The sequence below is a fragment of the Rhinolophus sinicus genome, chromosome 14, assembly GCF_057876585.1.
Source record: "Rhinolophus sinicus isolate RSI-liver-muscle chromosome 14, RSI-T2T, whole genome shotgun sequence".
Lineage (NCBI taxonomy): Eukaryota > Metazoa > Chordata > Mammalia > Chiroptera > Rhinolophidae > Rhinolophus > Rhinolophus sinicus.
The window spans coordinates 179,818,385-179,842,362 of NC_142514.1; the positions used below are offsets into that span (position 1 = coordinate 179,818,385).

General features: G+C 60.2%; 2 protein-coding genes across 9 annotated transcripts in view; both read left to right on the forward strand.

Moving 5' to 3' along the window:
• The window catches only part of DAGLA (diacylglycerol lipase alpha), a 61,505-nt gene extending 48,006 nt beyond the window's left edge, over positions 1 to 13,499 (forward strand). For all 6 annotated transcript variants that reach the window (XM_019754062.3, XM_019754065.3, XM_074336475.2 and 3 more), the window contains 11 exons: positions 2,334 to 2,487; positions 3,007 to 3,090; positions 3,208 to 3,285; positions 3,750 to 3,830; positions 4,665 to 4,807; positions 5,147 to 5,215; positions 5,569 to 5,641; positions 6,827 to 7,023; positions 7,886 to 8,015; positions 8,556 to 8,743; positions 10,107 to 13,499. In XM_019754062.3, the coding sequence (XP_019609621.3) occupies positions 2,334 to 2,487; positions 3,007 to 3,090; positions 3,208 to 3,285; positions 3,750 to 3,830; positions 4,665 to 4,807; positions 5,147 to 5,215; positions 5,569 to 5,641; positions 6,827 to 7,023; positions 7,886 to 8,015; positions 8,556 to 8,743; positions 10,107 to 11,058 (2,149 nt within the window). In that variant the 3' untranslated portion in view covers positions 11,059 to 13,499. The remainder of the gene's footprint in view (positions 1 to 2,333; positions 2,488 to 3,006; positions 3,091 to 3,207; positions 3,286 to 3,749; positions 3,831 to 4,664; positions 4,808 to 5,146; positions 5,216 to 5,568; positions 5,642 to 6,826; positions 7,024 to 7,885; positions 8,016 to 8,555; positions 8,744 to 10,106) is intronic.
• Positions 13,500 to 18,200: 4,701 nt separating this feature from the next.
• Positions 18,201 to 23,978, forward strand: part of MYRF (myelin regulatory factor) — a 33,689-nt gene continuing 27,911 nt past the window's right edge. For all 3 annotated transcript variants that reach the window (XM_074336477.2, XM_074336478.2, XM_074336479.2), the window contains exon 1: positions 18,201 to 18,379. In XM_074336477.2, coding sequence (XP_074192578.2) covers positions 18,334 to 18,379 — 46 coding nt within the window. In that variant the 5' untranslated portion in view covers positions 18,201 to 18,333. The remainder of the gene's footprint in view (positions 18,380 to 23,978) is intronic.

Below are 23,978 nucleotides of genomic sequence, written 5' to 3' on the forward strand. Positions count from 1 at the left end.
TGGGCTCCCGCCTGGAAGAAGCAGGTGTCTGGGGGGTGGAGCAGAGGCGGGCCTGAAGGCCAGGCCCGTAGCCAAGGGTGTTGGGATGGAAGCCAAAGGGCCGGGCCGCCTTCTTCGAGGCCCTGCCTGTCCATGGCAACCCAGGGTCCCAGCACCAGCCGTGGGAAGGAGGGCTGCCCACCTGCCACGGGCCCAGGCCTTTCACCTGGCAGCAGTTCTCCCATCCCACACAGAGCATGGCAAGCCAGGCCTACCTGTGGCCCTGCCACTCAGTCTCCTCTCGGCAGGAGTGCTGGCCTTGAAAATGCAGCGGGCCCCTGCCGCCCAGGCTGCTGGCCCTGCTGCTCTCGACAGTCCTTCTGGCCCCTAGCGCATGGCCTCAGCGGCAGCCCTGTCACGGGACAGGGAGAGCCGCCGTTTACTGTGTGCCTGTTGTATGCCGGGTCCTTTCTGCATCATGGGCCTTTGAGCTCACACTAGCCTTGTGAAGTGCACCCACTCTTACAGAGGAGGAAACTGAGGCTTCAGGCGTCCAGGTGCCCCCAGGCCCTTGCAGTCAGGAAGGGACACACCAGAGCATGGACTCAAGCCTGGGTCTATTTCTGAAGGCCACACTGTGGTGGCCACGTGCTCAGTGGTAAAGGAGGGGGCTGAGGTTGGAATGAGCAGACAGCTGCTGCCTGGGAACAGGAGCCGGGGCCCGAGACCTAGGCCCATCCTCACTTGGTCTGGCATGGGGTGGGGGGGCTCTCCCAGCATGCATTGAGGAGGTTGCCCAGTGGCTTCCAAGATTTGACTCTACTGTGGGATTTCTCAGCAAGGCCTTGCCCCATTGTGAAGCGCGTAGCAATGCCTCAGGTGCTACTCGAGTGAAGACAAGCCTCAGTGTCACCAAAATTCAGGATTCTTAAAATCTCAGCTGTCATCTCAAGACCGCAGGCAGGGGTGGGTCACATGCTCTCTGGCTCCTGGCGTGATCTGTTGGATGCTGGCTCCCTCTGGTGGCCTGAGGAGCAGCTGCGCTCCTTGCTGGGTGCCCAGCTCTGATGCACCCATTCATTCATTTGTGGGGAGCCCACTCAGTGCCTGGTGCTGTTTTCGGTGCTGGGGACAAAGCCTACCCTGTGGAGCCTGTCGCCTGGTGAGGAGGCACAGAGAAGCACAGACCTGGAAATGTAGCCCGTTGGAGCAGATGGGTGCTTTGGAGAAAAATGAGGGCGTGTGTCATGGAGCTGGGGAACACCGGCCAGAGGCTGGGCTGTGGTACACGAGGTGGCCAGGGTACCCCCCACACCGTAGCATAACATTTCAGCAGAGGCCTGAAGGAATGAGGAGTCCATTCACGCAATAGCCAGAAGAGTGTTTCAGGCAGAGTGAACCATACTAGGTGCAAAGACACTGAGGCAGGAATACGGCCAACATGTCTGAGGGACGGCAAGATGGCCCCTGTGGCCAGAGGGGAGTCGAAGGCAGCAGGCCAGAGAATCAGGGCCAGATGGGGCAGGGCCCTCAGCCCCTGAAAGGATCCAGCTTTCACACTGGGCAAGAAGGGCAGTGTTGTAGGGTTTTGAGTGAAGTGACATGACTTACGTCTCAAAGGGTCACTCTGGCTGCTGAGTTGAGATGACAGGAGGTCTACGTAGATGAGGGAGGCCAGTCAGGAGGCCACGGTGACACTCCAAGGCAGAGATAATGGCATGGAGCAGGGTGGAGAGGCTGGAGGTGAAGGAAAGCAGTCAGAGTCTGGTTGTGAATTTGAAGGCGAGCAAGCGGACATACTGACCAACTGGATGAGGGACGTGAGCACAGGGCTGAGCGAGGAGCAGGTGGGCTGTGGAGGACAGCGGGGAGCACGCAGAGTGGGCCATCGGCCTGGCGCCTGGAGAGGTTGCCATCCTGTGGGGCGCCTGAGAGGTGATGTCACGTGGGCGGTTGGATGGGAGCGTCTGGAGGCCAGGGGCAGGTCTGGGCGGTTCCACTGCACGTGGGTGGCATTAAAGTCTGCTACTGGATGAGGCCCTGCAGGAGTGCGTGTAACCAGAGGGGACAGGAGCCCAGGGCTGACCTCGGGGCCTCAGTGAGAGGATGGGCCGAAGACGCTGCCAGTGAAGGAGACACAATCCCGGGGAAAGGTTGCCTGTGGCTGAGCCTGAGAGCTCCCACTGCGTCACGTGCTGTCAAGAGGCCACGTGAGACAAGGGCTGGGAAGTGGCCCAGAGAACTTTGCAGGGAGGTTTGGGAGGGCGTGGGGCTGCATGAGTGTGTTCCAGACAGATGAGGGGAGCTTGCTGTCTGGGGGTCCCTGGCTCTGAGCCCCTGCGCCCCCACCCCAGATGCTGCCTGTGCCCCACGCGGCCCCGGTTTGCCCCTGGAGTTACCATCGAGGAAGACAACTGCTGCGGCTGCAATGCCATTGCCATCCGCCGCCACTTCCTAGATGAGAACATGACTGCCGTGGACATTGTCTACACATCCTGCCATGACGCGGTGAGCGGCTGGGGCGGGCGGGCCCGGCTGCTGTGCAGCAGCCCCCAGCCGTTGTCCTCTGCAGGCTGCGGCCTGGTGGGTGCCCTCACGGTCCGCCCCGGCAGCAGAAGCCTTTGGCTTTGCTGGCACTGCCGACAGCAACCTGGGCAGACCAGGGTGGGCCCTTCTCCCCACACCCACTCTGGTGCTAGGAAGTAGACCCCAAATCCACACTCTGTAGTGGGGCTCCCTGGCCCGTCTTTGGGGGAAGGAATCGAGGGCAAAAGCAGTGAGGCCCTGGGAAGCGGTGCTCTGGACACAGCAAGTGGGACAGCAGCACTCGGGCCTGAGCAGGACGGAGGAGCTGGGAGGACAGGGTGGGCGCGCTGTGAGCGGGGCCAGGAGGGGTCTACCATGATGGCGGCGGGAGGGGCGGCAGCTTTGCAGATCCCCTGGCTGGGAAGGAGGCCTGCTTAGGTCGCTTGCCTGAGTCTGGCCCCATCCCACGGGGCTCTGGCTCATGAGCCACCCTCCTCCTAGGTATATGAGACCCCCTTCTATGTGGCTGTGGACCATGACAAGAAGAAGGTGGTGATCAGTATTCGGGGAACCCTGTCCCCCAAGGTATGCTGCCTGAGGCTCCCCGCCCACCCTTGGGGACCTCCTCACAGCCCTCATGGGGTACCGCTTCCCTCTGCCTGTCCTCAGCACCGCCCTTCACCTATTCTGTATCCCCACAAGGACGCCCTGACTGACCTGACTGGTGACGCCGAGCGCCTCCCTGTGGAGGGACACCACGGCACCTGGCTGGGACACAAGGTACCCACCTGAGGGGCACTGGACTTCTCTCCTCCCCTGCCAGCAAACAGACCTGTTCTGTTGGTAGCGTGAGGGTCCTCCCTGCTCACTGGGCTTACTGGGAAAGATTGGTCAGAGGTGTGGATTCATTGGGAAGGTTTACTGCAGCCCACCTACCGGAACCCCCGAGCCCTGCCTGGCCCAGATCCTGACCCAGAATAGATGGAGGAGGCAGAGCTGGGAAGAGATCACACTGGTTTCTATTAACACAACCCCTCTAAGCCTCAGTTTTCTCACCTGTGAAATGGAAACAATGTGATAAGGTGTCCACCAGACCCCCTAGCCACGTTGTGATGAGGACCAAAGGGGGAAGTAGGCAGGACAGGGTAGTGAGCTGTGGGTCAGTGTAGTTTTGCTGGTGCCTACGAGGCCTCCCCCTTTCCTGGGACCCTCTCTGAGCGACCCCTCTGTTCCTCCTCACCCAGGGAATGGTGCTTTCAGCTGAGTACATCAAGAAGAAGTTGGAGCAGGAGATGGTCCTATCACAGGCCTTCGGGAGAGACCTGGTGAGAACCTTTCCATGCCACCAAGCCTTGGCCATGTGTGGCTCTCCCTCCCCTGAGGCAACGGATTGGGGACAGGATGGCTGAATGATGGAGCCACCCCTGAAGACCAGGCTCCCACACTTTCCTGTGACCCATGGCTCCCAGCCTCCTTCTCACCTGTTCAGTCCCACCTGCCCCTCTGAGCCATTCCTCTTTTGCACCAGCTCCTCTTGGGCTCCCCTGCTTAGCCCCCGCCCCCAGTTATGAGCACTTGCTCTGTGCTAGGCACTGAGGCACAAAGGTGCTTCCAACTGGAGATTTGCAAAATAGAGCAGAACGACAAAGAAAATAATTGCAGAGCAGGTTGCGGGTGATCTGGGCCCTGCCCACTGCCCACACCCTGTGCAGGCAGCTCCTGAGGTGCCGCCAACTGCCCTTCCCAAAACCAAGCAGTGCCTGGCCTCAGGAAACCCCAGTCTAGTTGTTGCGGCCCAGGTATTGGGGCAGGTGACCAAGTTATTATAATAGAGCGTAATCACCATATATAAAGGTCATTCCAGGTACAGATGCCACCTCTAGAGGGGAGTGAGCCTTTCCTGGAAAATCAGGAAGGGCTTTTCCCAGTAGATAACTTCTCAGCAGGGTTTTGAAGGATGAATAGGAGTTTGTTAAAATAGTCTCCCCTGAGACATTTCTCTGTGGGGGCCTAGCTCAGGTCTTCCTTTGCCCCAACATCCATTCAACACAGACATGATCCCAGGTCTCTGGGAAGACCCCTCTGCCTCCCTGGTATCAGCTAAGATGTTAGTTTGGCAGGCAGTGGGGCAGGACTCTCAGGCTTCTCTTGGTCCCCAGGGCCGTGGAACCAAACACTATGGCCTGATTGTGGTGGGCCACTCCCTGGGTGCAGGCACCGCCGCCATCCTCTCCTTCCTCCTGCGCCCCCAGTACCCGACCCTCAAGTGCTTTGCCTACTCCCCACCAGGGGGCCTGCTGAGGTGAGCTGCTAGGGTCTCTGGAGTTGGCTGGGGCTGGCTGGGGCTCAGGGTTGGACAGGGCTGGGGCTGGCTGGGGCTGGGGGCTGCACCTGGCGGTCTGGCTTCTGGTCAGTGGGGGCCTGGGAATGGCCTGGTAAATGGAGGCAAGCTCTGTCAAATGCCAGGAGGACCCCGGATCTCCCTCTGGCAACGCCCTACTGACAGGAAGGGTGGGACAGGAGCAGGTAGCCCAGCCTGGCACCTGTGAGCTCCCCAGGGGGCCTTGAGTCTAGAAACTAACCCCAGGAGTGTTAGAACACGCCCTCCCCCACCTGAGCGCCTCCTCTGCTCCCCTTGCAGTGAGGACGCCATGGAATACTCCAAAGAATTTGTAACAGCTGTGGTTCTGGGCAAAGACCTCGTCCCCAGGCAAGTCACTGCTCCCTCTCCACGTCCCAGCCTGGGGTTCCTCCGTCCTCAGGGCCTCACCCGGGCTTCATGTCTCTGTCATTCAGATTCCCATCTCCCCGAACAGCCCAGGTCCCTCTCCTGCCCTCAGGTACTCAAGCTGAGAGGACAAGGTGGACCCTCCCTGCCTGGCACCCCTGCCCTGGCTTGGTCCTGCTGAGCTACAGACTCCCCTCCACCCACTCTGTGACCCTGGCTGCCTGGCCTTCCCATTCCTGGGGGCCGGGCGTGTGCCTGCCCCTCCTGCCCGTCGCCCTGCACCCGCCCTGTCCCTGGCTAGGCCAGGCTGACTCCCATCTTGCTCCCTCCGCCAGGATCGGCCTCTCCCAGCTGGAAGGCTTCCGCAGACAGCTCCTGGATGTCCTGCAACGAAGCACCAAGCCCAAAGTGAGCTCCCTACCCTCCCTCCTGCCGGGTACCTGGCTCTGGGCACCATGTCCGTCTTGGGCCCTGCCTATCCCTCGGCACAAAGCACAGTGGCCCCAGCCATGTAAGGCCAGGCTGGTGTGTGGTTGGTGTCCTGGGAACCTCAGGCTGCCAGAACCTCACCGTCTCTGAGCTTATCCCATCGACCCCCTGCTTGTCCTTGTACAGATGGGGAAACTGAGGCCCAGAGTGGGCAAGGAACTTGCTTTTGCTCGCGCAAGTTGTGAGTCAGTTTCCAGCTGAGGGCTCCTGAGTCTGGCTCCCATCTCACAGAGCTGCCTAAAGTCAGGAGAAAGCCATCGCCAAGGCTCCGGGCTTTAAGTGTGTGACAGGAAGGCCTCTGCTTGTCCTGATTTTCCATTGCTGCCGAGAGGAGAGGATCAGCCCTTCTTAATCCCTCATCAGGTCTTTGGAGGACACTGAGGGGCTCTTTCTGTGGCAAGCTGGTCTCTAGCAGGCCAGGCCAGGCCAGGCCAGGGGACATATGGGGGGAGGTGCTGTGGCAGGCACCCGGAGGCAGGCAGCAGGGGGCCCACCTGGACCAGCCCTCACCCCATGGGCTGCCTCAGCCCAATGTGGACTCTTCCCAGCCTTGGTGCCCCTGACTCTGGTAGGCAGGGCCCTGGGCCAGGTGCCAAGTGCCAGGGCAGGGCAGTGAAGTCTTAAGGGACCATGTCTGCCTAGAGGAGCCTGATTTCTGTGAGACCCAGTCCTGGGCACTTGACAGGCCCAGGAAGCAGGTGGCTGGGAACCAACCCAGAGGTGGCCAGGCCTGGCATGTGCAGCTGGACTGAACTTGGGGGTCTGTCCTGCCTCTGTTATGTGGAATGACTTGGAGCAAGTCCCTTCCCCTCCCCTCGCTTGGCCGGTTTCCCCATCCAGTATATGAGGGGTTGACTGGTCCTCCAGCCCCTTTCCGGCCCTGAAATTCAACAATTCCATGCCATCTATCCCTGGCGTCCTTTTGGCCCTCATGGCTGCCATCCATCTCAGCTAGTGCCCCTTTAAGTGGGCACTGCCCTTCCGTTTGCCCCATCGCCACCCAGCTCCCACCTGTTGCCTGTGAAGTCGCCCTCTGAGCACCTGTGCCCCCGCCCACCTAGCCAGTGCCGCTCAGCTGTCCCCATCTCCCCACTGCCTGCACAGTGGCGAATCATCGTGGGAGCCACCAAATGCATCCCCAAGTCGGAGCTGCCCGAGGAGGTGGAGGTGACCACCCTGGCCAGCACACGGCTCTGGACCCATCCCAGCGACCTGACCATCGCCCTGTCAGCCAGCACCCCCCTTTACCCACCCGGCCGCATCATCCACGTGGTCCACAACCACCCTGCGGAGCAGTGCTGGTACATGCCTCCTGCGACCCTGGTCAGCTGGGGGGGCGGCAGGAACCAGGGCAGGGGTTGCACCATCCAGGGGCGAGCCAGCCTTTGCTTAGTCATCCCTCAGGGCTGGGGCGCAGGCTGGGAGACAATGGCCCAGGGCACTAGCTGGGGTGGGGGTGGGGGTAAGTTGTCCCAGCCTTGGGCCCTGGGAGTGGGAATAACGTGTAGTCTGGAGCAGGACTCCAGGCTCCCCTCTTAATGGTCCTAGCCTTTGTCCCCAGTGTCAGCCCTTTCCTGGTATTCCCTAGGGCAATCCTACCCACTCCTGGTCCACTTAAATGTGGATACCTTGGAGGGGTCGCCCCAAAGCCCTGGCCAACTCATGCCTCAGCTGTCACTTGGCGTCACCTCTGGGACAGGTGGCAGATAGCTATGAGCAAGGGCGGGGGGCGGGGGTCCAGGAAAGAGAACAGGATGGGCAAATGCTTGACTTCGTCCCTGTCATGCTTATTCAGAGGCCTGGGCCGCCCCTCCAGTGAGGGCTGCCTCCCCTGACAAAAGGATTGCGAGCTGGGCCCTCCCCAGGGCGGAACAAGCCTGGCCCAGGCCTCAAGCTTGTAGATGGCTGTGTGGGGACCATGGCTGAGGCTCAAGGTCAGCTTTTCCCAGCCTCTGTTCCTGGCTGAGCTAGAAGTGGGGTTGGAGGCTGAGGGTGAGGCAAGAGCCAGGAGCCCAGGGACGCAGTCCTGCTCGCCAGGCTGGGCAGGGGTCCTCCACGTTCACCCCATCCCTGTTGAGTCGGGGCAAAGCAGAGCCGGGGCCTGGGGGCCAAGGCCGGGTTGCCACCCACCCTCGGCTGCCCTCTGGCCCCCGTGCCCTGCAGCTGCTGCGAGCAGGAGGAGCCCACGTACTTCGCCATTTGGGGCGACAACAAGGCCTTCAACGAGGTGATCATCTCGCCCGCCATGCTGCACGAGCACCTGCCCTACGTGGTCATGGAGGGGCTCCACAAGGTGAGCCCGGGCGGCCAGGTGCCAGCGCCGTGTCAGAGCCCCGTGGTGCGTGGTGAACCGTATCCGTCCCCACGTTACAGGCAAGGGTGTGGACTCTCAGAGACGTTAGCCAGAGGCCCCAGCTGGGCTGCGGTGGGGCCAGGGAGCCCACTCATGTCCTGGCCTCTGCGCCCCTGCTCTGTCCACATTGCCACAGGGCCCCGTGCTCGGGAGGAGTTTAGGAGACTCCCAGGGACCTGTCCCTGAGGCAGGCTGAGCTCAAAGGTCCTGAAGGCCACCTGGCACTTGACACAGCCAAGTGGGGACAGCCTTGGCCATTCATCTGGCCATGGAGGCTGACCACAGGGAAGGAAAACAGCAACCTGGCGCCTCTGTGGGGAGAGGCGCGGCTGCAGGGCCGAGGGGAAGGGAACTGAGGAGAGGAGAGTGGGGCCCGGCTGACGCACGCAGGTCTGTGGCCTGAGAGGCCTGGCTTGCCGCCCCGCCCCACACATGGTTGTCGCCCCTCCAGCAGCACCAGCTTCCCCATCCTGTCCCCAGGTGCTGGAGAACTACAACAAGGGGAAGACAGCTTTGCTGTCTGCGGCTAAGGTCATGGTGAGCCCTACCGAGGTGGACCTGACTCCCGAGCTCATCTTCCAGCAGCAGCCCCTGCCCATAGGGCCGCCTGTGCCCAGCGGCCTCACCCTGGAGCTGCCCACCACAGACCACCGGAACAGCAGCGTCAGGTGAGCCCTGCCCACCCAGCCCCAGCCCAAAGGGGGCGTGCAGTGGTCATGAGTGTGGTTTCAGAGCACGTATGCTTGTGCAATGTGCATCCCGCAGACTGAGCCCATATGTTCACGTAGCTCTGCACACACGTGCAGAAAGGGGTGAACTTGTCCCCTCTGCTGGGGCTCTCTCCACCCTGCTCCCCCTTGGCCTGCCATCAGTGAAGCCCGTGTAGGCCAGTGGGCATGTAGGGACACACGGCCTCCTGGTCACAAACACATAGGTTCACTCATACCCCCTTAGACCCAAACATAAGGACACCCATGCACTTACATACATGCACACGTGTGTGTTTATGCATTTGTATGGAGGCTTACACATGCAGACTTGCCTCACAAGTAGTTCTCAGTGCAGACAACCCCATACAGACACACACCGAAACAAAGGCCGAGACACACACACAAGGACACACTTGGACAGGCAGCCCTGCATGTCAATGAGTGAATGCCTAACCCAGCCACACACAGGTGGGTCCGCTGAGATGCAGACAGCTGGCACATGCACTGTCTTACATAACACACATGCGCCCAGACACACATCCCACATTCACAGCACCGTTTGGGGGGGTCGGGTTCTTATGTAGGGATCCTCCTGCCTCTCGGGCCTTCCTGCCTGTGCCCTGAGCCCAGGGAGGGCACAGATCTGTCCAAGAGGCTGCTGAGAAGGGTGATCCACTGTTTCTCTGCCCTCGGTGGGGCCCCTGGACATCTCTCCCCACCTTTTGTGCATTTCCTATGGCAACTGCATTACCAGCTGAGGGAGCCAGTGTCCATTCTCTGCACAGTAACTGCAGCACCCCCACTCTGCGCCAGGGTTCCCGTCCAGCAGAGGGCTACACTCCATGGGGGAGGCAGGAGGGGCCCCAGTGTGAGGAAGGGAGGGCTAGAGCTCTGGGAGGGGTGCTGGCCGTGAGTGGGGAGAGAACCAGATGGGGCAGCCCTGGGCAGTGCCCTTCGTGTCGCCTCATGAGTGAACTGGGGCAGCCAGTCTCTCTGGGCCCCGGTCTCCCACCGCTGCCGTGACAGGGCGTGGGTACAGGGGCCCCAGCAGTGTTCCTGGAGCCCTCGTGTTCCCAGCAGGGCCTCAGGCCCTCAGGGCCCCCACCTTGGCTAACCCAGCATCAGTTCTGTTCTGTCTTGGTTTTCTTGTGAGTTTTGTTTTTGTTTTTGTTTTTGTTTTAAATAAGGGTCCCTGCCCCAAGCAGTTCAACAACCGCTAAATGGACTTTCCCCCGGCCCTCAAGTTCCCTCCAGCCAGGGAGCTGGGGGTTGGTCTCTGCCCCTCCTGAGTCTCACCCCCTCCCTGCCCTGCCCTCTGCAGGAGCAAATCTCAGTCTGAGATGAGCCTGGAGGGCTTCTCGGAGGGGCAGCTGCTGTCCCCAGTGGCTGCGGCCGCAGCGGCCCGCCAGGACCCTGTGGAGCTGCTGCTGCTGTCCACCCAGGAGCGGCTGGCGGCAGAGCTGCAGGCACGGCGGGCGCCACTGGCCACCATGGAGAGCCTCTCGGACACGGAGTCGCTGTACAGCTTTGACTCCCGCCGATCCTCCGGCTTCCGCAGCGTCCGCGGCTCGCCCAGCCTCCATGCCGTGCTGGAGCGTGATGAGGGCCACCTGTTCTACATAGACCCGGCCATCCCTGAGGAAAACCCGTCCCTGAGCTCTCGCACTGAGCTGCTGGCGGCCGACAGCCTGTCCAAGCACTCACAGGACACCCAGCCCCTCGAGGCACCCCTGGGCAGCGGGGGTGCCACCCCGGAGAGACCCCCCAGTGCGGTGGCCAATGACCAGGAGGAAGAGGGGGGTGGCAGGCTGGCCTCCCGTGGAGAGCTGGCACTGCACAACGGACGCCTGGGGGATTCGCCCAGCCCTCAGGTGCTGGAGTTTGCCGAGTTCATTGACAGCCTCTTCAACCTGGACAGCAAAAGCAGCTCCTTCCAGGACCTCTACTGCATGGTGGTACCTGAGAGCCCCACCAGCGACTACGCAGAGGGCCCCAAGTCCCCCAGCCAGCAAGAGATCCTGCTCCGAGCCCAATTCGAGCCCAACCTAGTGCCCAAGCCCCCGAGGCGCTTTGCGGGCTCTGCCGACCCCTCCTCTGGCATCTCGCTGTCGCCCTCCTTCCCGCTCAGCTCCTCAGGTGAGCTCATGGACCTGACTCCCACGGGGCTCAGCAGCCAGGAGTGCCTGGCAGTGGACAAGATCCGGACTTCTACCCCCACCAGCCGCGGGGCCAGCCCCGCCAAGCAGGATGACCTGGTCATCTCGGCACGCTAGCACCCTGAGTGGCTGCCAGCTGAGGCCTGGGCCAGAGAACGTGGCCTCTTGGGCTCCAGGTGGCTGCCCCCAGAGCCGGGCAGCTTTGAGGAGAGGCTCCCAGAGACCACTTTAGCCTCAGGCATGGGGCACTGCTGCTGAGCTGGGGGTCCGCATCCCTACCTCAGCTTAAGACACCCTCCCCCCCCAGAGCCAAGGCAGCTGGGATCTGGGCCCTCCAGAATGGGGAGGGGCAGAAGCAGGGAGGACATGGGGCAGCCTGCCCACCTGACCCTGGGGCATCCTGGTACCCCCTGTTTCAGGACAGGCAGTGGGCATACTGACTCCCTATCACTGCCCTGTGGCTGCTCTCCCAGGACCGAGATGGAGAGCAGCTTTCTCCCCACATACTCTCATCTGCGGTCCAGGCTGGCATCTGCCCTGGCCACTCCCCAGATCTGGTGCCTGCTGGCCAGCCCCTGGGGTGACCCCCCACCAAGGTGGCCCACAGTGCTGTGTATGTTTACAGAAGCTGCTGGGCTGGGCTCAGGATGTGTCCTGGGCTCGCAAGCCCCTCACCCCAATCATGTGTTCAGTAGCCCCCCTCAGAGCAGGGCAGGGGCCTAGAGGGTCCTGGAGGAGGGTGGAGTCAGGACTGCCCCTTCTCTGCTTGGTGTCCCTCATGCTGACCCCTCTGTCAGTGGGTTCTGGGCACCTAGGTCTGCCCCACCTGCCCTTTATTTCCTGGCTCGCCTTCTCCTCCCGGGTATCCTGGCCATTCCAAAGGTGGATGGCACAGGTGTGACCACCCCTTGCTGCAGAGTCAGTGCCCTAGGAGGAAGGGCACCCAAAACCCTCTTCCTTTGAGGGCCCCATGTAACCCCTTCATATCACCTCCCCCCATGCCTAGGCAGCCCCAGGCCCTGGGATCTGAAACCAAACACACCTCCACTCCCCTCCCCGCGGGCCTGGGCTCTCGCCAGGCTTTCTTTCCTACCACCCTAATGTTCTGTTGACAGGAAGTAGGGCCAAGAGTAGGGCATTGTGGGACCTGACTAGAGATCCCCTGCTTGCTGCTGGGGGAGTACAGGAGGGTTGGGCTCTGGGGCTCTCCTGGCTTAGCTAGAGGTCTCCACATCCCCCACTTGAGGGGTTCCTTCCATGTTGGATTGGGGAGGTAGAGGCCAGGCCTTTCCCCAGAGGCCGAGTGGGGGAGGTTGTGCATGCTCGCGTGGGGCGTGTGTGTGCATGTGCATGAATGTGTACCGTTCCTGAGGAAGGGGGTGTTGGGGTGCCCACTCTACCCGACCTGCCTGCCTGCTGCCCCCTCCCTGGTATGCCAAGAAAACAGCCAGTGAACATGACGTGGCTGGGGGCTGCAGGACGAGCTGTTTTGGACATCACCCGTTCCCTTTGTCTCACCTGCTGCTCTGACCCCTGGTTTGGAAAACTTGTGTCGAGACGTTGACCATCGCTTGTGCCTTCTTCTCCTCGGAGGCATGTTCCCCCCACTCTGGGGCTGTCCACGGCCTCTCTGGGTCGTCTAGGCAACCCTGACCAAGACCTCCCATTTCATGACCACTGGTATCTGGTGCCTGTGCCCTGACCCCAACCGCTGACACAGCTGGAACTGGCCCGGACCCTGCCTGGGACCCCGCCTACCCTGACAGATGGACACAGAGACCTGGGAGCTGGGTCTCCCTCACTCTGCAACTCCCATGCCTCACCAGGCTCCAGGACCCTGCCTGCTGAGGGCCCTGCTGCTGGCATAGCCTGGGCCCAGCACAGAGCAAGACAAATCAGTGGCTCTTGGAGCTTAAAAAAAAAGAGAGACAAATTGTAAATCAGAGTAATGTTCCAAATGAGCACCCCAACCAATAGTAGGGAGACTTAGGGTCTGGCTTTTTAATTCCTCTGCTGCCAAGATGGGCCCGGGACCTCTAAGGGGGAGTGGCCCCCACCCATGTCCAGGACTGAGCCATCAGGGACAGACTCCCCACCCCAAGGCTGCAGCCACACAAGGTTACAGGTTTGGGGCTGGGGCAGGCTCGGACTCAGCCCTGGATGCCCCAGGGTCAGCCCACCCCTGACCTGCCCTCTCCTCCTGCGCCACACTTGGGGGGTCTGAGCCACCCCCCTCAGCCCAGCTCGGCTCAGCCCTCCCCCTACTGTGTCCCCCAGACGTGCAGCACAAGCTCTCCCAGCCAGGCGCTGGCCTGTCCCCCCAGGGGCCTAGGTAACCTCCATATGCAATTGGTAGTGAGCAGCCAGGCCCCACACACACCCATGCACTCTACGTGCCATTCTCCCCTAATGTTTTTTGTACTTAATGTATGAAAGATCCAAACTAATATTGCTGTACAAAGGAGAGACAAATTAATATAGCTTATTCTATAAATATATCTGTATATAAAGGTTTCTGTATATTGTATAGAGCTGTGTATAAACTGGATGTAGAAGCACGCTGGCTGCCTTGAGTGACTTCTCTTTCCAGCAGGTGAGGACAGGGGGTTACTGAAGACGTCAGTGGCAGAGTGGCGGGAGGGGACCTCTGAGACTGGTTCTCGCTGCTGTCAAAGCCCTGATCCAAGACCACACTTGGAGTCACAGAGACCAGAAGATTCTTGAAACCCCCTTTGAATGGGAGCCCTGCCTGTGTGAGCTACGTACTAGGGGATCTATCTGACCTCATTGGGGCCTTGGAAGATGGGGCTTGTTAGCCCCTTTCTCCTCCCTGAGGGGTCTGGGGCTCAGAGAGGATAAGCAAACTGCCCAAGACCACAGAGCCAGCATGTGGGGTACCAGGCTGGTCTGACATTGTGCATCTCCTCTGCCCAATGTTGACAGCTAGGGCAGGGGAGGAGCACTCCATTACACCCCTCAGCCGCGTCACACAGAACTGCAGGGGCCACTGGAAGTCGTTGCTGAGGGCTTCCCTAGGAGCAACGCGAAACACCTGGCCAGGCCCAGGGCACCCCAGCGACCCCAGCCCAGCCTGGCTCCAGGACAGTGAGGACTGGGGAGCAGCTGCAGAACCAGGGCGGGCAGGCAGCTGGGCTCCCTGCCAGCCGCATGCCCAGGCCTGCCCTCTCCACACACCAGGTGGTGCTATTCGTCCAGCCAGTCCCACCATGACCTGCAGTCTGGCCTAGGCACTGACTCAGCCAAGGTTTGACTTGACCTTGACCTTTCCTTTCCCTGCACTGTCCACCATCACACCCCTGAGTCCAGAGTGACCCTACTTGGTGAGGGGTTGGGGAGGGTGATAGAACAGCGACTGTCTTCACCCAAGTCCTCTCTGAACAGAAGAGGAAATAGGCTAGATAAGGGCAAAGACCTGCTCAAGGTCACTCCGGTGGTGGGGACAGATCTAGGACCAGAATCCAGGCCTCCCAGGCTAGGACTCGCCTCTACCTTCACCTAATGGTTTACAGAGTTTCTTCTCACCCTATAGTCTCAGACGATTTGCAAATTATCCTATCCAATTAGAGGAGCAGAAACAGAAGCAACTGAGGGCCAGAGAAGTTCTGTAACTTGCCCAAGATCACACAGCCGGAGTGTGGAATGGGGAGGGGCTCTTATGAGGGGCAATTCTGCGAGGGGCTGGATTGGCGCTCTGGTTCCCAGTGCCCACTCAGGACCCTTGGAGGTCCCTCCTGCGAGGTCTCAGCTGCGAGGGAGACAGAAAGAGGTTACCCTGCAGGGTCTCCAGACCCAGGTGTGCCCTCTCACCCTAGTCAACAGAAGCTGTGCGTCTGGCCTCACGGACTGTCTGAGTTCCCACTTACAACCCTTTGGGCTTCCTCTGTAAAATGGGTGGATGCCAGGGTTGTGGGGGCCCATGGGAGGCCTGGAGGCCTGTAGTAGGGAGGCCTGGCCAGTGGATTGAGCCCCACCCTCTCCTGGGCTGGGCTCCAGCTGGTTACTCATTAACCCTTAAGACCCTGCCTCCCTTTCCCCAGGGTTGCCTTCTGTCCTGACGCCTCCTCCTGGCCCTCCTGCCACTCAAGGGCCAGTGCTAGATACTGGGAATTAACCTGGAATCGTAGAAAACACCATGTATCGATCACTTCCCTGGCACTTAACCTACACTGTGAGGAGGGACTAATGGGCTGATTTGCAAATGAGGCCTCCGAAGACCTTGGAGAGGGCAGGCCTTGGAGAACGGCTGAGCCAGCCACGGGGGACGGCCACATCTGTTGGGTCCCGGGCTGAAATCTCGGCCCCTCACTCATTATGGCTTGGTGGGGAGGGGGTGCAGATGGGGTCTCCTCTCTGCATGGGGATCTCTTGAGGGGATGAGCCCCTCAAGGTCCTGGTGATGCAAGGCTCTCTGGGGCTCCCCCACCAACCCCAGCCACTGACCTGCCCCAGCCTCTGCCCCAGCCAGATGAGTTGGGGGTGGCAGCCTTGACTCCTGGCTGAGCCCTCGAGTCTGGAATATTTCAGTCGCCCCTTTCTCCCAGCCCAGAGATGAAAATCCCTGGGGACAGGGCTCCTTTGCTCAGCGGCCTCACGGAGTCAGGGGAGATGGCAGGGCCTGAACCCCCTAACCAGACCAGCTCCCACAGGATTATCAGGAGACGCCATCCCACCCCATCCAACTTCAAGGCTAACCGGAGAGTTAATAATTCAGCCTGAGGAGTTGGAGTGTTGAGGATAAAATATATGCATCCCCCCCTCCCACCCCCACTCTTTGATGACCAACACAAGGGCAAGGCTTAGCTCATCAAGATGGCCCTTAAATGGTGGACATTTTGGCACCACGTGGAATATGATGGAAAGAACTATGGGTGGCGGAGGCTTATATAGAAGCCGGTTTTCTAGCTGGTCCCAGGCAACTCTTAAATTCATTTTTAAAAATCACACGGTGTAGGCGGGTGTCTACTTTGTCCACAGGCAGGCCTGACCCGGGTGGGGGAGAGGCAGAGCAAAGAATAACAATTGTCTTAAGGGAGGCTGCAGAGGGAGAAAAACCTCTGGGGTGTATCAGCTGGAAAAGAATAGACGCCTCAGTGTGGCCCTCTCCCCCCTTTCAGCTCGGCCCCTTTCGGGGGGAGCACACACAGCTGGGCCCTCCAGCAAAATCCCGTTCTATATATGTAAGAGCAACAGCTTGAGGCCCCTGGGGGACAAAACTTCATTGTAAGGCACACGCCGGCCTGGGCACCCCCTCCCCTAGCTCGAGAACTATCGTGGCATTGACCCTCCTCTGTGGGCCACCACAGGCCTGCTGACTGGGCCACATCTGGGGCTCAGGCAGCGGCTACCCCTCCCCCATGGCTGGCTACTGCGGAGGGGGTGGATGGCCTGGGTGGGAGCAGCTTCCCCGGCTCTCACCCCATCCCTACCCAGCAGGCTAGCTCACGTCCCCACTCTCCTCTGGGGTGCCCCTTGAAGGCAGAGCTGAGAGCTCTAGGAGGCCAGGCTGGCGACTTAATTGGCCTGCAAGTGCTTCCTCTCCTCTGGCCCTCAGTTTCAGTTTCATCACCTGTCAAACACTGGTGAAGTTGGATAGGCTTTTCCAGCTCCGACTTGCTGTGTCTGAGGATCTGGAGAGGCGGCGAGTTGAGCCATTCTGTAGTGAGATGATTTGCTGGGTCTGGGATTTCAGGATTCCCTGCTTCCAAGGTTTCAGAGGCGTAAGAATGTGCAGTTTGAAGATGCCGTCAGCCATTCATTCAATACATAATTTATTGACACCTACTATGTGCCAGGTAATGTTCTTAGTGTGGAAACTGCAGCAATGACCAAGGCAGAAAAATCTCTTATCCTCATGGGGCTTCTTACCCTCACAGAGTGAGGAGAAGGATAGTAACAAAAACTAAATAAAACTCTTTTATGGTGAGAAAAAAAAGGCCTCAGTAGGGGCAACTGTTTAGGTAGGGTGTCAGAGAGGTGAGGTGTGAGCCGACACCGGACTGCTGGGAGGGAACTAGCCACGCTGGGACAAGCATTGTAGACAGATGGAACAGCATGTGCGCAGCCCCTGCGGCAGGTGGTCAGGAGGCCTTGGTGGCTGTGACTTAGCGAGCGATGGAGAGAAAAGTCAGAGGAGAGGTAAGGAGTGGTCCGGGCAGGTCATACAAGGCCTCAGGAACCACGGCAACAGGTTTAGGTACTGTTCTGAGTGCAAAGGGAAACGACAGGTTTTAGCGAAGAAATGAGATGCTCTGATTTGTTTTTTACAAAGTGATTTGGGGGGAGTACAAGGAGCAGAGGAGAGAGGCTGTGCACTTGGGCAGGAAAGAGATGAGGAGGCATTCACCGGTGGGGCAGAGGGGCGTAGGTGGTGGGTTTACCCAGGACACGCCTGGAGGTAGAATCTTCAGGTCTCACACGACCACACAGGGAAGCGGGGACCAAGAGGGCGCTTTCCCAGGTCTGCCAGGAGCTGGCTCTGAATGCTGGCTTTGGCGCTAATGACCTCGAAACCCTCAGACCTGTGCTGTCCGATACTGTAGCCACACATGGCTATTTAAATCTGAACCAATTCCAATGAAATAAAATAGAAAATTCAGTTCCTCGGTCATTCAAGAGCCACGTTTCAAGTGCTCAGTAGCCACATATCGCTAGTGGCTATCATATTGGACAACACAGGAGACATTTCCATCATTACAAGAAGTTATATGGGACAGCACTTCCTCACACAGCACATACACTGTCACTCAGCCTCAGTTTCCTCCTCTCCAAAATGTGCATGATAGTGTCTCCTTGGCAGGGTATCTGTGAGGACTAAACGAGATAACTCCTGTAAAGTGCTCAGTGCAGGCCGGCGCATAGCAAATGTTCATTAAATGCAGTTATTGCTATAATTGCTGAGATGGGGGAGAGGAAATAGAGGATGTCTCTGAGGTTTGGTTCTGAAAATCTAAGATTCAGAATCCTGCTGCCTTCCCCTGTCCAAGGGGAGGGCGAGGACTGCAGGCCAGGGAGTGGCAGCTGACCCCAGCCCCAGCCACGGGGACCCTTGCCCAGCCTGTACGCACGAGGCCAAGCCTCCCGGACCCCCCGCCCCGGGAAGTATCCCGCTGCACCGCCGCCTGCGGAGCCGCGCTGCCCGCCACGGGGCTGTGGCGCGGGTCGGCCGGCAGGGGGCGCTGAGCGCGGCGGGCGGGGCGCGGGGGGCGGGTGGGGGCCGGGCCAGGGCCGCGCGCTGGGCGGGCGCGGCTGCGGACCCGCGGGACTGCAGCGGGAGCCGAGCCGGGACTGTCGCGCGGGCCGCGCCGGCGATGCCGCGCCCCCGGGCCGGGCTGTAGTGGGGCCGGGGCGGAGTGCACGCCGGGCAGGCCGGACATGGAGGTGGTGGACGAGACGGAGGCGCTGCAGCGCTTCTTCGAAGGTGAGGGACCGCGGGCCGGCGGGGGCGGCTAACCTCTCGCGCTGGGAATAACCCCCGAGGACTGGGACCCAAGACTGATTTTACCACGTTGGGACCATCTCCCCTCCACCCCGGGACGTCTCCTCTAGGCTGGCACTAGGCTGCTAGTGCTGGCTCCCCGGGCTGGGAGTCTCCCGGAGGTCACTACCCACCGCCACGAAAGTTGGGCTCCCTGTCCCCCAACACACAAATCTTTCGGAGCTGTGTCCCCTTCCATGCTCCATCCTCCTTCTTGCCTTCCAGGACCTGCAGCCCTCCCCCTCCACCTAAATTCTGACACCTCCCATCCCCAGCGCAGTTCCCACTTCCTGAGTCTGGGGACCCTCTACTGTGCTTCTCTGGAACCTCATCCAGGTCCAGACCCCCTTCCGGGCCCAGACCCCCCAGCACACTTTCTAGGATCTTCCATGCTTCTTAAGCTGGCACCCCAGCCCCCAGAGTGCCTCCTAGAGACTGGGACCCCTGCCTAGAGACCCAATCCTCCTGGGTGCCTTTCTGGTTGCCACCTTCCTCCCAGCCTGACACCTAGGAGCTGGGACCTCGCCACTGTTCTTCCTTGAAACTGGGACCCCCTTCAGGACTGTCACCCACTTTCTGCAAGGATGCTCCCTCCCCTAAGGCTGAAATTCCCCTTGAAGCAGCTACCCCTCTCCTACTTGGGGCTGGGAACCCCTCCCCAGCATTCCTCTGTGGGCTGGGTCCTCCCACCCCCACCCCATACCCTCTGAATGCTCTCCTTGGGCTGGAACCTCCTTGAAGTTGGTGACTGTGCTGCCAGCCACCACCTTATCCACTCTCGGACCCTCCCAAAGCTATGACCTGCATCCCTCCAGCCCTCTGACACTCCTAAGGGCTCTGTTGTCCACACCTGTCCCTGGAGCTTTGCCTCCTCTGGCTGCGCTCCCTAGCCCCGGAGTGACCTCACCCCCTCACCTTGACCCTGATAAGACCCTGTCAGGGCTGGAATCGACACACACCCTACAATACTTTCTTCTATACTTGCCCCCTCCACCCCCCCCACCCCGGCCCCCCCCACACAGTGGTTTTGGAGGTCTTCTCTCACATCTGACCAACATCCCTCCCCGTTTCTGGAGTAATCTCTGCCCCTCTTTCAGGGCTGTGTGTCCCCCCCCCCACCCGTGCTGGATTCAGGAGGGAGGGGACAGAGTGTGGAAGGGGGAGGCAGAGGTGCAGGCTGATGTCTCCCTCGCCCATGCGCTGCTTAGACCCTCACTGGAGCATCTAGCCAGACCTTCTGTCCCCTTTTGTGCCCCTTTCCACCAACTTGGGGAGCCCAGCCTCTGCCCTGCCCTCTCCGAGTCTCTAAGCCCACATCCTGCTCCTCAGTGCATTCAGAACCCAGAACTCAGTGATTCAGAGCCTTCCATTAGTATGAACCTGCCCCACGGGGCACTGTGCTGGGGCTTTGGGGCCACAGGGTCTGGAATCAGGGTTCCGGTTCCAAGCCCAGTGCCCAGATTCCTTTGGAGTCCCATGCGGGAGAGCTGAAGATCCTTCTTTGCCTGTTTTTCCCTCTCTGTGGCTTGCGGGTGGGAGCTTCTGTCCACTCCTGCTTGCTGAGCAGCCAAGGTCAGGATATCCCCAAGCCTCAGGCCTCCCCATGCCAGGATTCAGGACACCCCAGCTGACCTAGACCCCAAGAAATCAGGTTTGAACTAGATTAAATTGTTTAACCTGAGGTCGTTGGGCCATTTGAGGGTCCTAAGGGCTCTCATTCTTCCCAGACACTGTTCATCCTTTAGGACCCCTTGAGGGCCCTTATGGGAGCTGAGGCCCCTGGGGAGGCAGGAAGGGCACACTAGTCCTGGCTTGGGGGATACTCTTTTGGGGGTGCCCTGAGCCTCCTAGTACCTGGGATGACTTGTGGGCCAGGCCCCCTTGCTTCTCGAAGATATCCCCACACCTCCTCCCCCAGAATCTGGGCCCTGGCAGAGGGGTGGGCCTGGCTGGCCCTGGCTCCCTGTCTCCTGAGCCAAACTTTCCCTCCTGCCCATGGGTGGGGGGTGGGGGCTGACGCCACAGCTCAGCCATGCGGCTGGCCTGGCGGGCCTGGCTAGGAGGCTGTGCTGCTCCCTCCAGAGAGATAAGAGGAGACTCAAGAATGTCTGTGGGGAGCAGGGGGGTGTGGAGCTGCTGGCTGAGGAGGGCCCGGAGGGAGCCAGGGACTGGAGAAGTGTTCCCAGAGCCTGAGAAGGGAGGAAGGTGGGGTGGGTGCTGAGGGCTGGGGTCTTGGGGGCCACGTGGGCGGGGCAGCCTGGCAGGGAATCAGGTGGGCAGTGGTGTGTGCGACTACGCGTGGGTGTTAGGGAGAGCCTGGGAGCAGTGGGCCCAGCGTGTGTGCATGAGTGTACATGTGAAGTGCCGGGGGGCCAGAAGCTGCTTATCTGCGCGTGGATGTGTTGTTCCTGGGAGTGTAGGAGCAACGTGTGCTCTCGCACTCAGGACTGGGGACGCCTGAGTTCTCATCCGCTTCCCACTCGGCCTTGGTCACTCCCTCTGGACAGTGGGTATAGGAGGCAGGGTCTATGCTTTCCGCTCTGGGATGCATTGTGGCCCCTTGTCTGACATGGCACACTTTCTAGGCACACCAGGCACATGCCCTGCTACTACCCAATGTGGTGGGCCAGGCTGTGCCCACCCTAGGGTGGTGGGCCGGTGGCTAAGGCACTTTAGGCCTTGGGTGAGAGGCTGGGACAGGGCGGCCCCCTCGAGGCTGGTACAGCCGGGCCCCCGTGACCGCCCTGCTAATCCCCTGGAGGGGAGGCTATAGCCGTCCAGCTGGGTGAGCATAGGGCCTACAGAGAGGGGACCCTCTAGGAGGGATGCACTGGCTCCCAGCAGGTAACAGGGTCACATCACCTTGACAAGCTAGAGCCCATTCAGGGACAGAGGCAAGGCTGCTTCAGAGGATCCCAGTAGGACCTTAGAGGTTCCAGTGAAGGCTGGGCCACCGAGAGCTGTGTGACCCCGTGCAGAGCTCTCGCCTTCTCTGGGCCCCTTTTCCTCACCTGCAAAACAGGAACGGGTGGCAGAGAAGGTCTTGATGTCTTCAGCGCTGATGGGCCTCATCTCAGCCTTGGGAAGGAGCATGAAATAGAAGGGGGAGGGTGCCGACCCCTGGCCCCAGGGGCACAGACACATGGGGCTTGAATGAGCAGCCAGTACCCCCAGAAAGCAGGCAAGTGTGGAGGAAACCGTAGAGACTGAGGGGAGCTGGGCTTCCAGCAGGTACTAGAAAGGCTGTGGAGAGGTTGGGGGACCTCCACGCAGCATCTAGAGGCTGGGTTTTCACTCCTTCCAGACTCGATGGGTGGCTTGGGCTGGTAACCTCCCTTCTCTGGCGTCGTGTCCCCTCCTGGGTGGGCAGGTCGACTGGACCAGAGATGGGGCTTCCCGTGTGATTTTTTTTTTTTTTTAAGCCACCAAACAAAGACAAACTCATGGCCTCCTATGTGATATGGAATATGTACACTGGACACAGGGGGCTGGACCCCCACAACCCCCTAGAGTAGCAAGATGCTGGTTGGAAAGCCACCTTTCCCCCAGCTCTGGGATGGGGGAGGGGCATAGTATTGACCCTTCTTTCCCGGGGACCAAGACCCATGCTCTGAGAGAAGGGGGTTAGCCAGTATTTTCTAGAGCTGACACCCAGCCCCCCTGCTCTCTCCCCTGCCACCAGGACTTAGAGCAGGGAGGGTGGCCTTCCTGTGGGGACCAGCATCTCTGCCTCCTGAGGGCAGGAGGACGCCCCAGGAGGAGACTGCCTGATGACTGTAGCAGAGGACGCCCACCCTGGATGGGAGGCTGGGGCTGAGCTGGGGTGTGTGATGGGTGGCACTGTGTCCCGTGTCAGCCTGTCTATCTGACTCAAGGAGCAGGTGGATGGGGGAGACAGCCAGAACCCTGACTCTCAAGGAAATGAGATGGGGTGTCTCCCAGGAGCCCCTGGGAGGACTCCTGCCCTAGCCCCACCTCCCCAGGTCCTGAGTCCAGCTGCAGGGGAAGTAGTAGTGGGCGATCTGACTCATCCCCTTGTCCCCAAGACTCAGCGCAGGGCCACACGGGGCTGGGGGAAAGGAGGGCAGGAAATGTTCTCAGGGAATATGGAGGCAACAATGGTTATGTGAACAGAGGCACAGGGAGAGGGGAGGCCCTCCAGGAAGCCAGCTCTCTGGGAGGGCCTGGGATCATTTCAGGGGAGACGAGCAGGGCCGCTCCTTATTCTGGGGGTCTTGGCAGAGGGTGCCTAGGGGTCTCAAGCAAAGCCAAGCAGGATGTTTGGGGGAGAGGTGGAGAAGACAGGCCGCTCCAAGCAGAATGGCCTCCTCCTGGGGACCTGGCCCCCATTCCCTGACTCCCAAGGGCTTACAAGATTGGGAGGGGGGTCTGGCATCAGAGGCTGCTGGGTAACAGCCCAACGGGGCCACTGATTGGCTGCTGCCCTTGGACTTTGCACTCCTGATAAGGACTGGGAGCAGAAATCATTAACTGAATCATTAACGTGGTGGCCCCGCCCCACCCAGCCTGCCTGCCCTTCCGTTCCACCTTCTTCCTCCTCAAGGCTCCCTCCTCTGGACCTCAGTTTCCCTCCCAGACTGGGTGTGTGTATGGGGGAGCCTCCTCCCCCACCTCAGAGTCTCTAGCCCCTGCTGTCACTGGGTGTGGATAGCCCCTCAGTTGGGGGCAGGGGTTGGATGCTGTAATGGTCTGATGCACTCACTGGGTCTGCTGCCGGGGTCTGTCCCCAGCTCTGCTGCTCACCCACGGTCCTTCTCTGGGCCTATCACCGCACCTCTGTACCTCCATTTTCTCCTCTGTAAAATGGGAGTACAACTGTGGTCACAGTGCCGACCTCTCAGGGTTTCTGGGGGATTAGGTAAACTGAGGCCTGTGAGGGGCCTAGTACAATGCCTGGTGCTGTGGCAAATGTCAACCTGGGTTGTGATTAGGCTCACACGGGGCAGGCACAGCCCAGTTCAGCAGCCTCACAGCAGATATTAAGTCCTCACCGAGGATTTATTGGTCCACAGGGTAGGTCGGTGCCCCCAAGCTTGGGCTGGGGCCTGTGGCTGGTGCTATGTGCTTTGAGAAAGCCCCTCACACTTTCTGGGCCACTGCTAGCGATGAGGATGAGAGGAAACCATTAGCTTTGTTGAGCACGCTCTCTGTAGGGGACCCCGCTCCATGATTGGTCTGGCTTTGCTTGGTCCTGAGGCCTGCTCCTGGTTCCTGATGCTTCCAGCTGGGCCTGCCCTGCCTACCACCTCAGAGATTTGGAACTTAGGGTGGGGCAGGCGGGCAAGAGGGAAGGGGCTTGGCTGTCCTTTGTCTATACCTGCCGCACCCAGCCCAGCGGTTTTGCATATGTTGTCTCCAGGAGTCCTGGAGCTCAGTGGAGGTGCATTGTGGCCTCCCCTCCTGTCTGAGAGGGGGCGCTGAGGCAGGAGAGGAAAGTGATGTGTCAGCCTTCTCAGGGAGATCACAGCAGAGCTGGGACAGGACCCTGGGCGTCCTGACCTGCAGTCAGCCATAGGTGGGT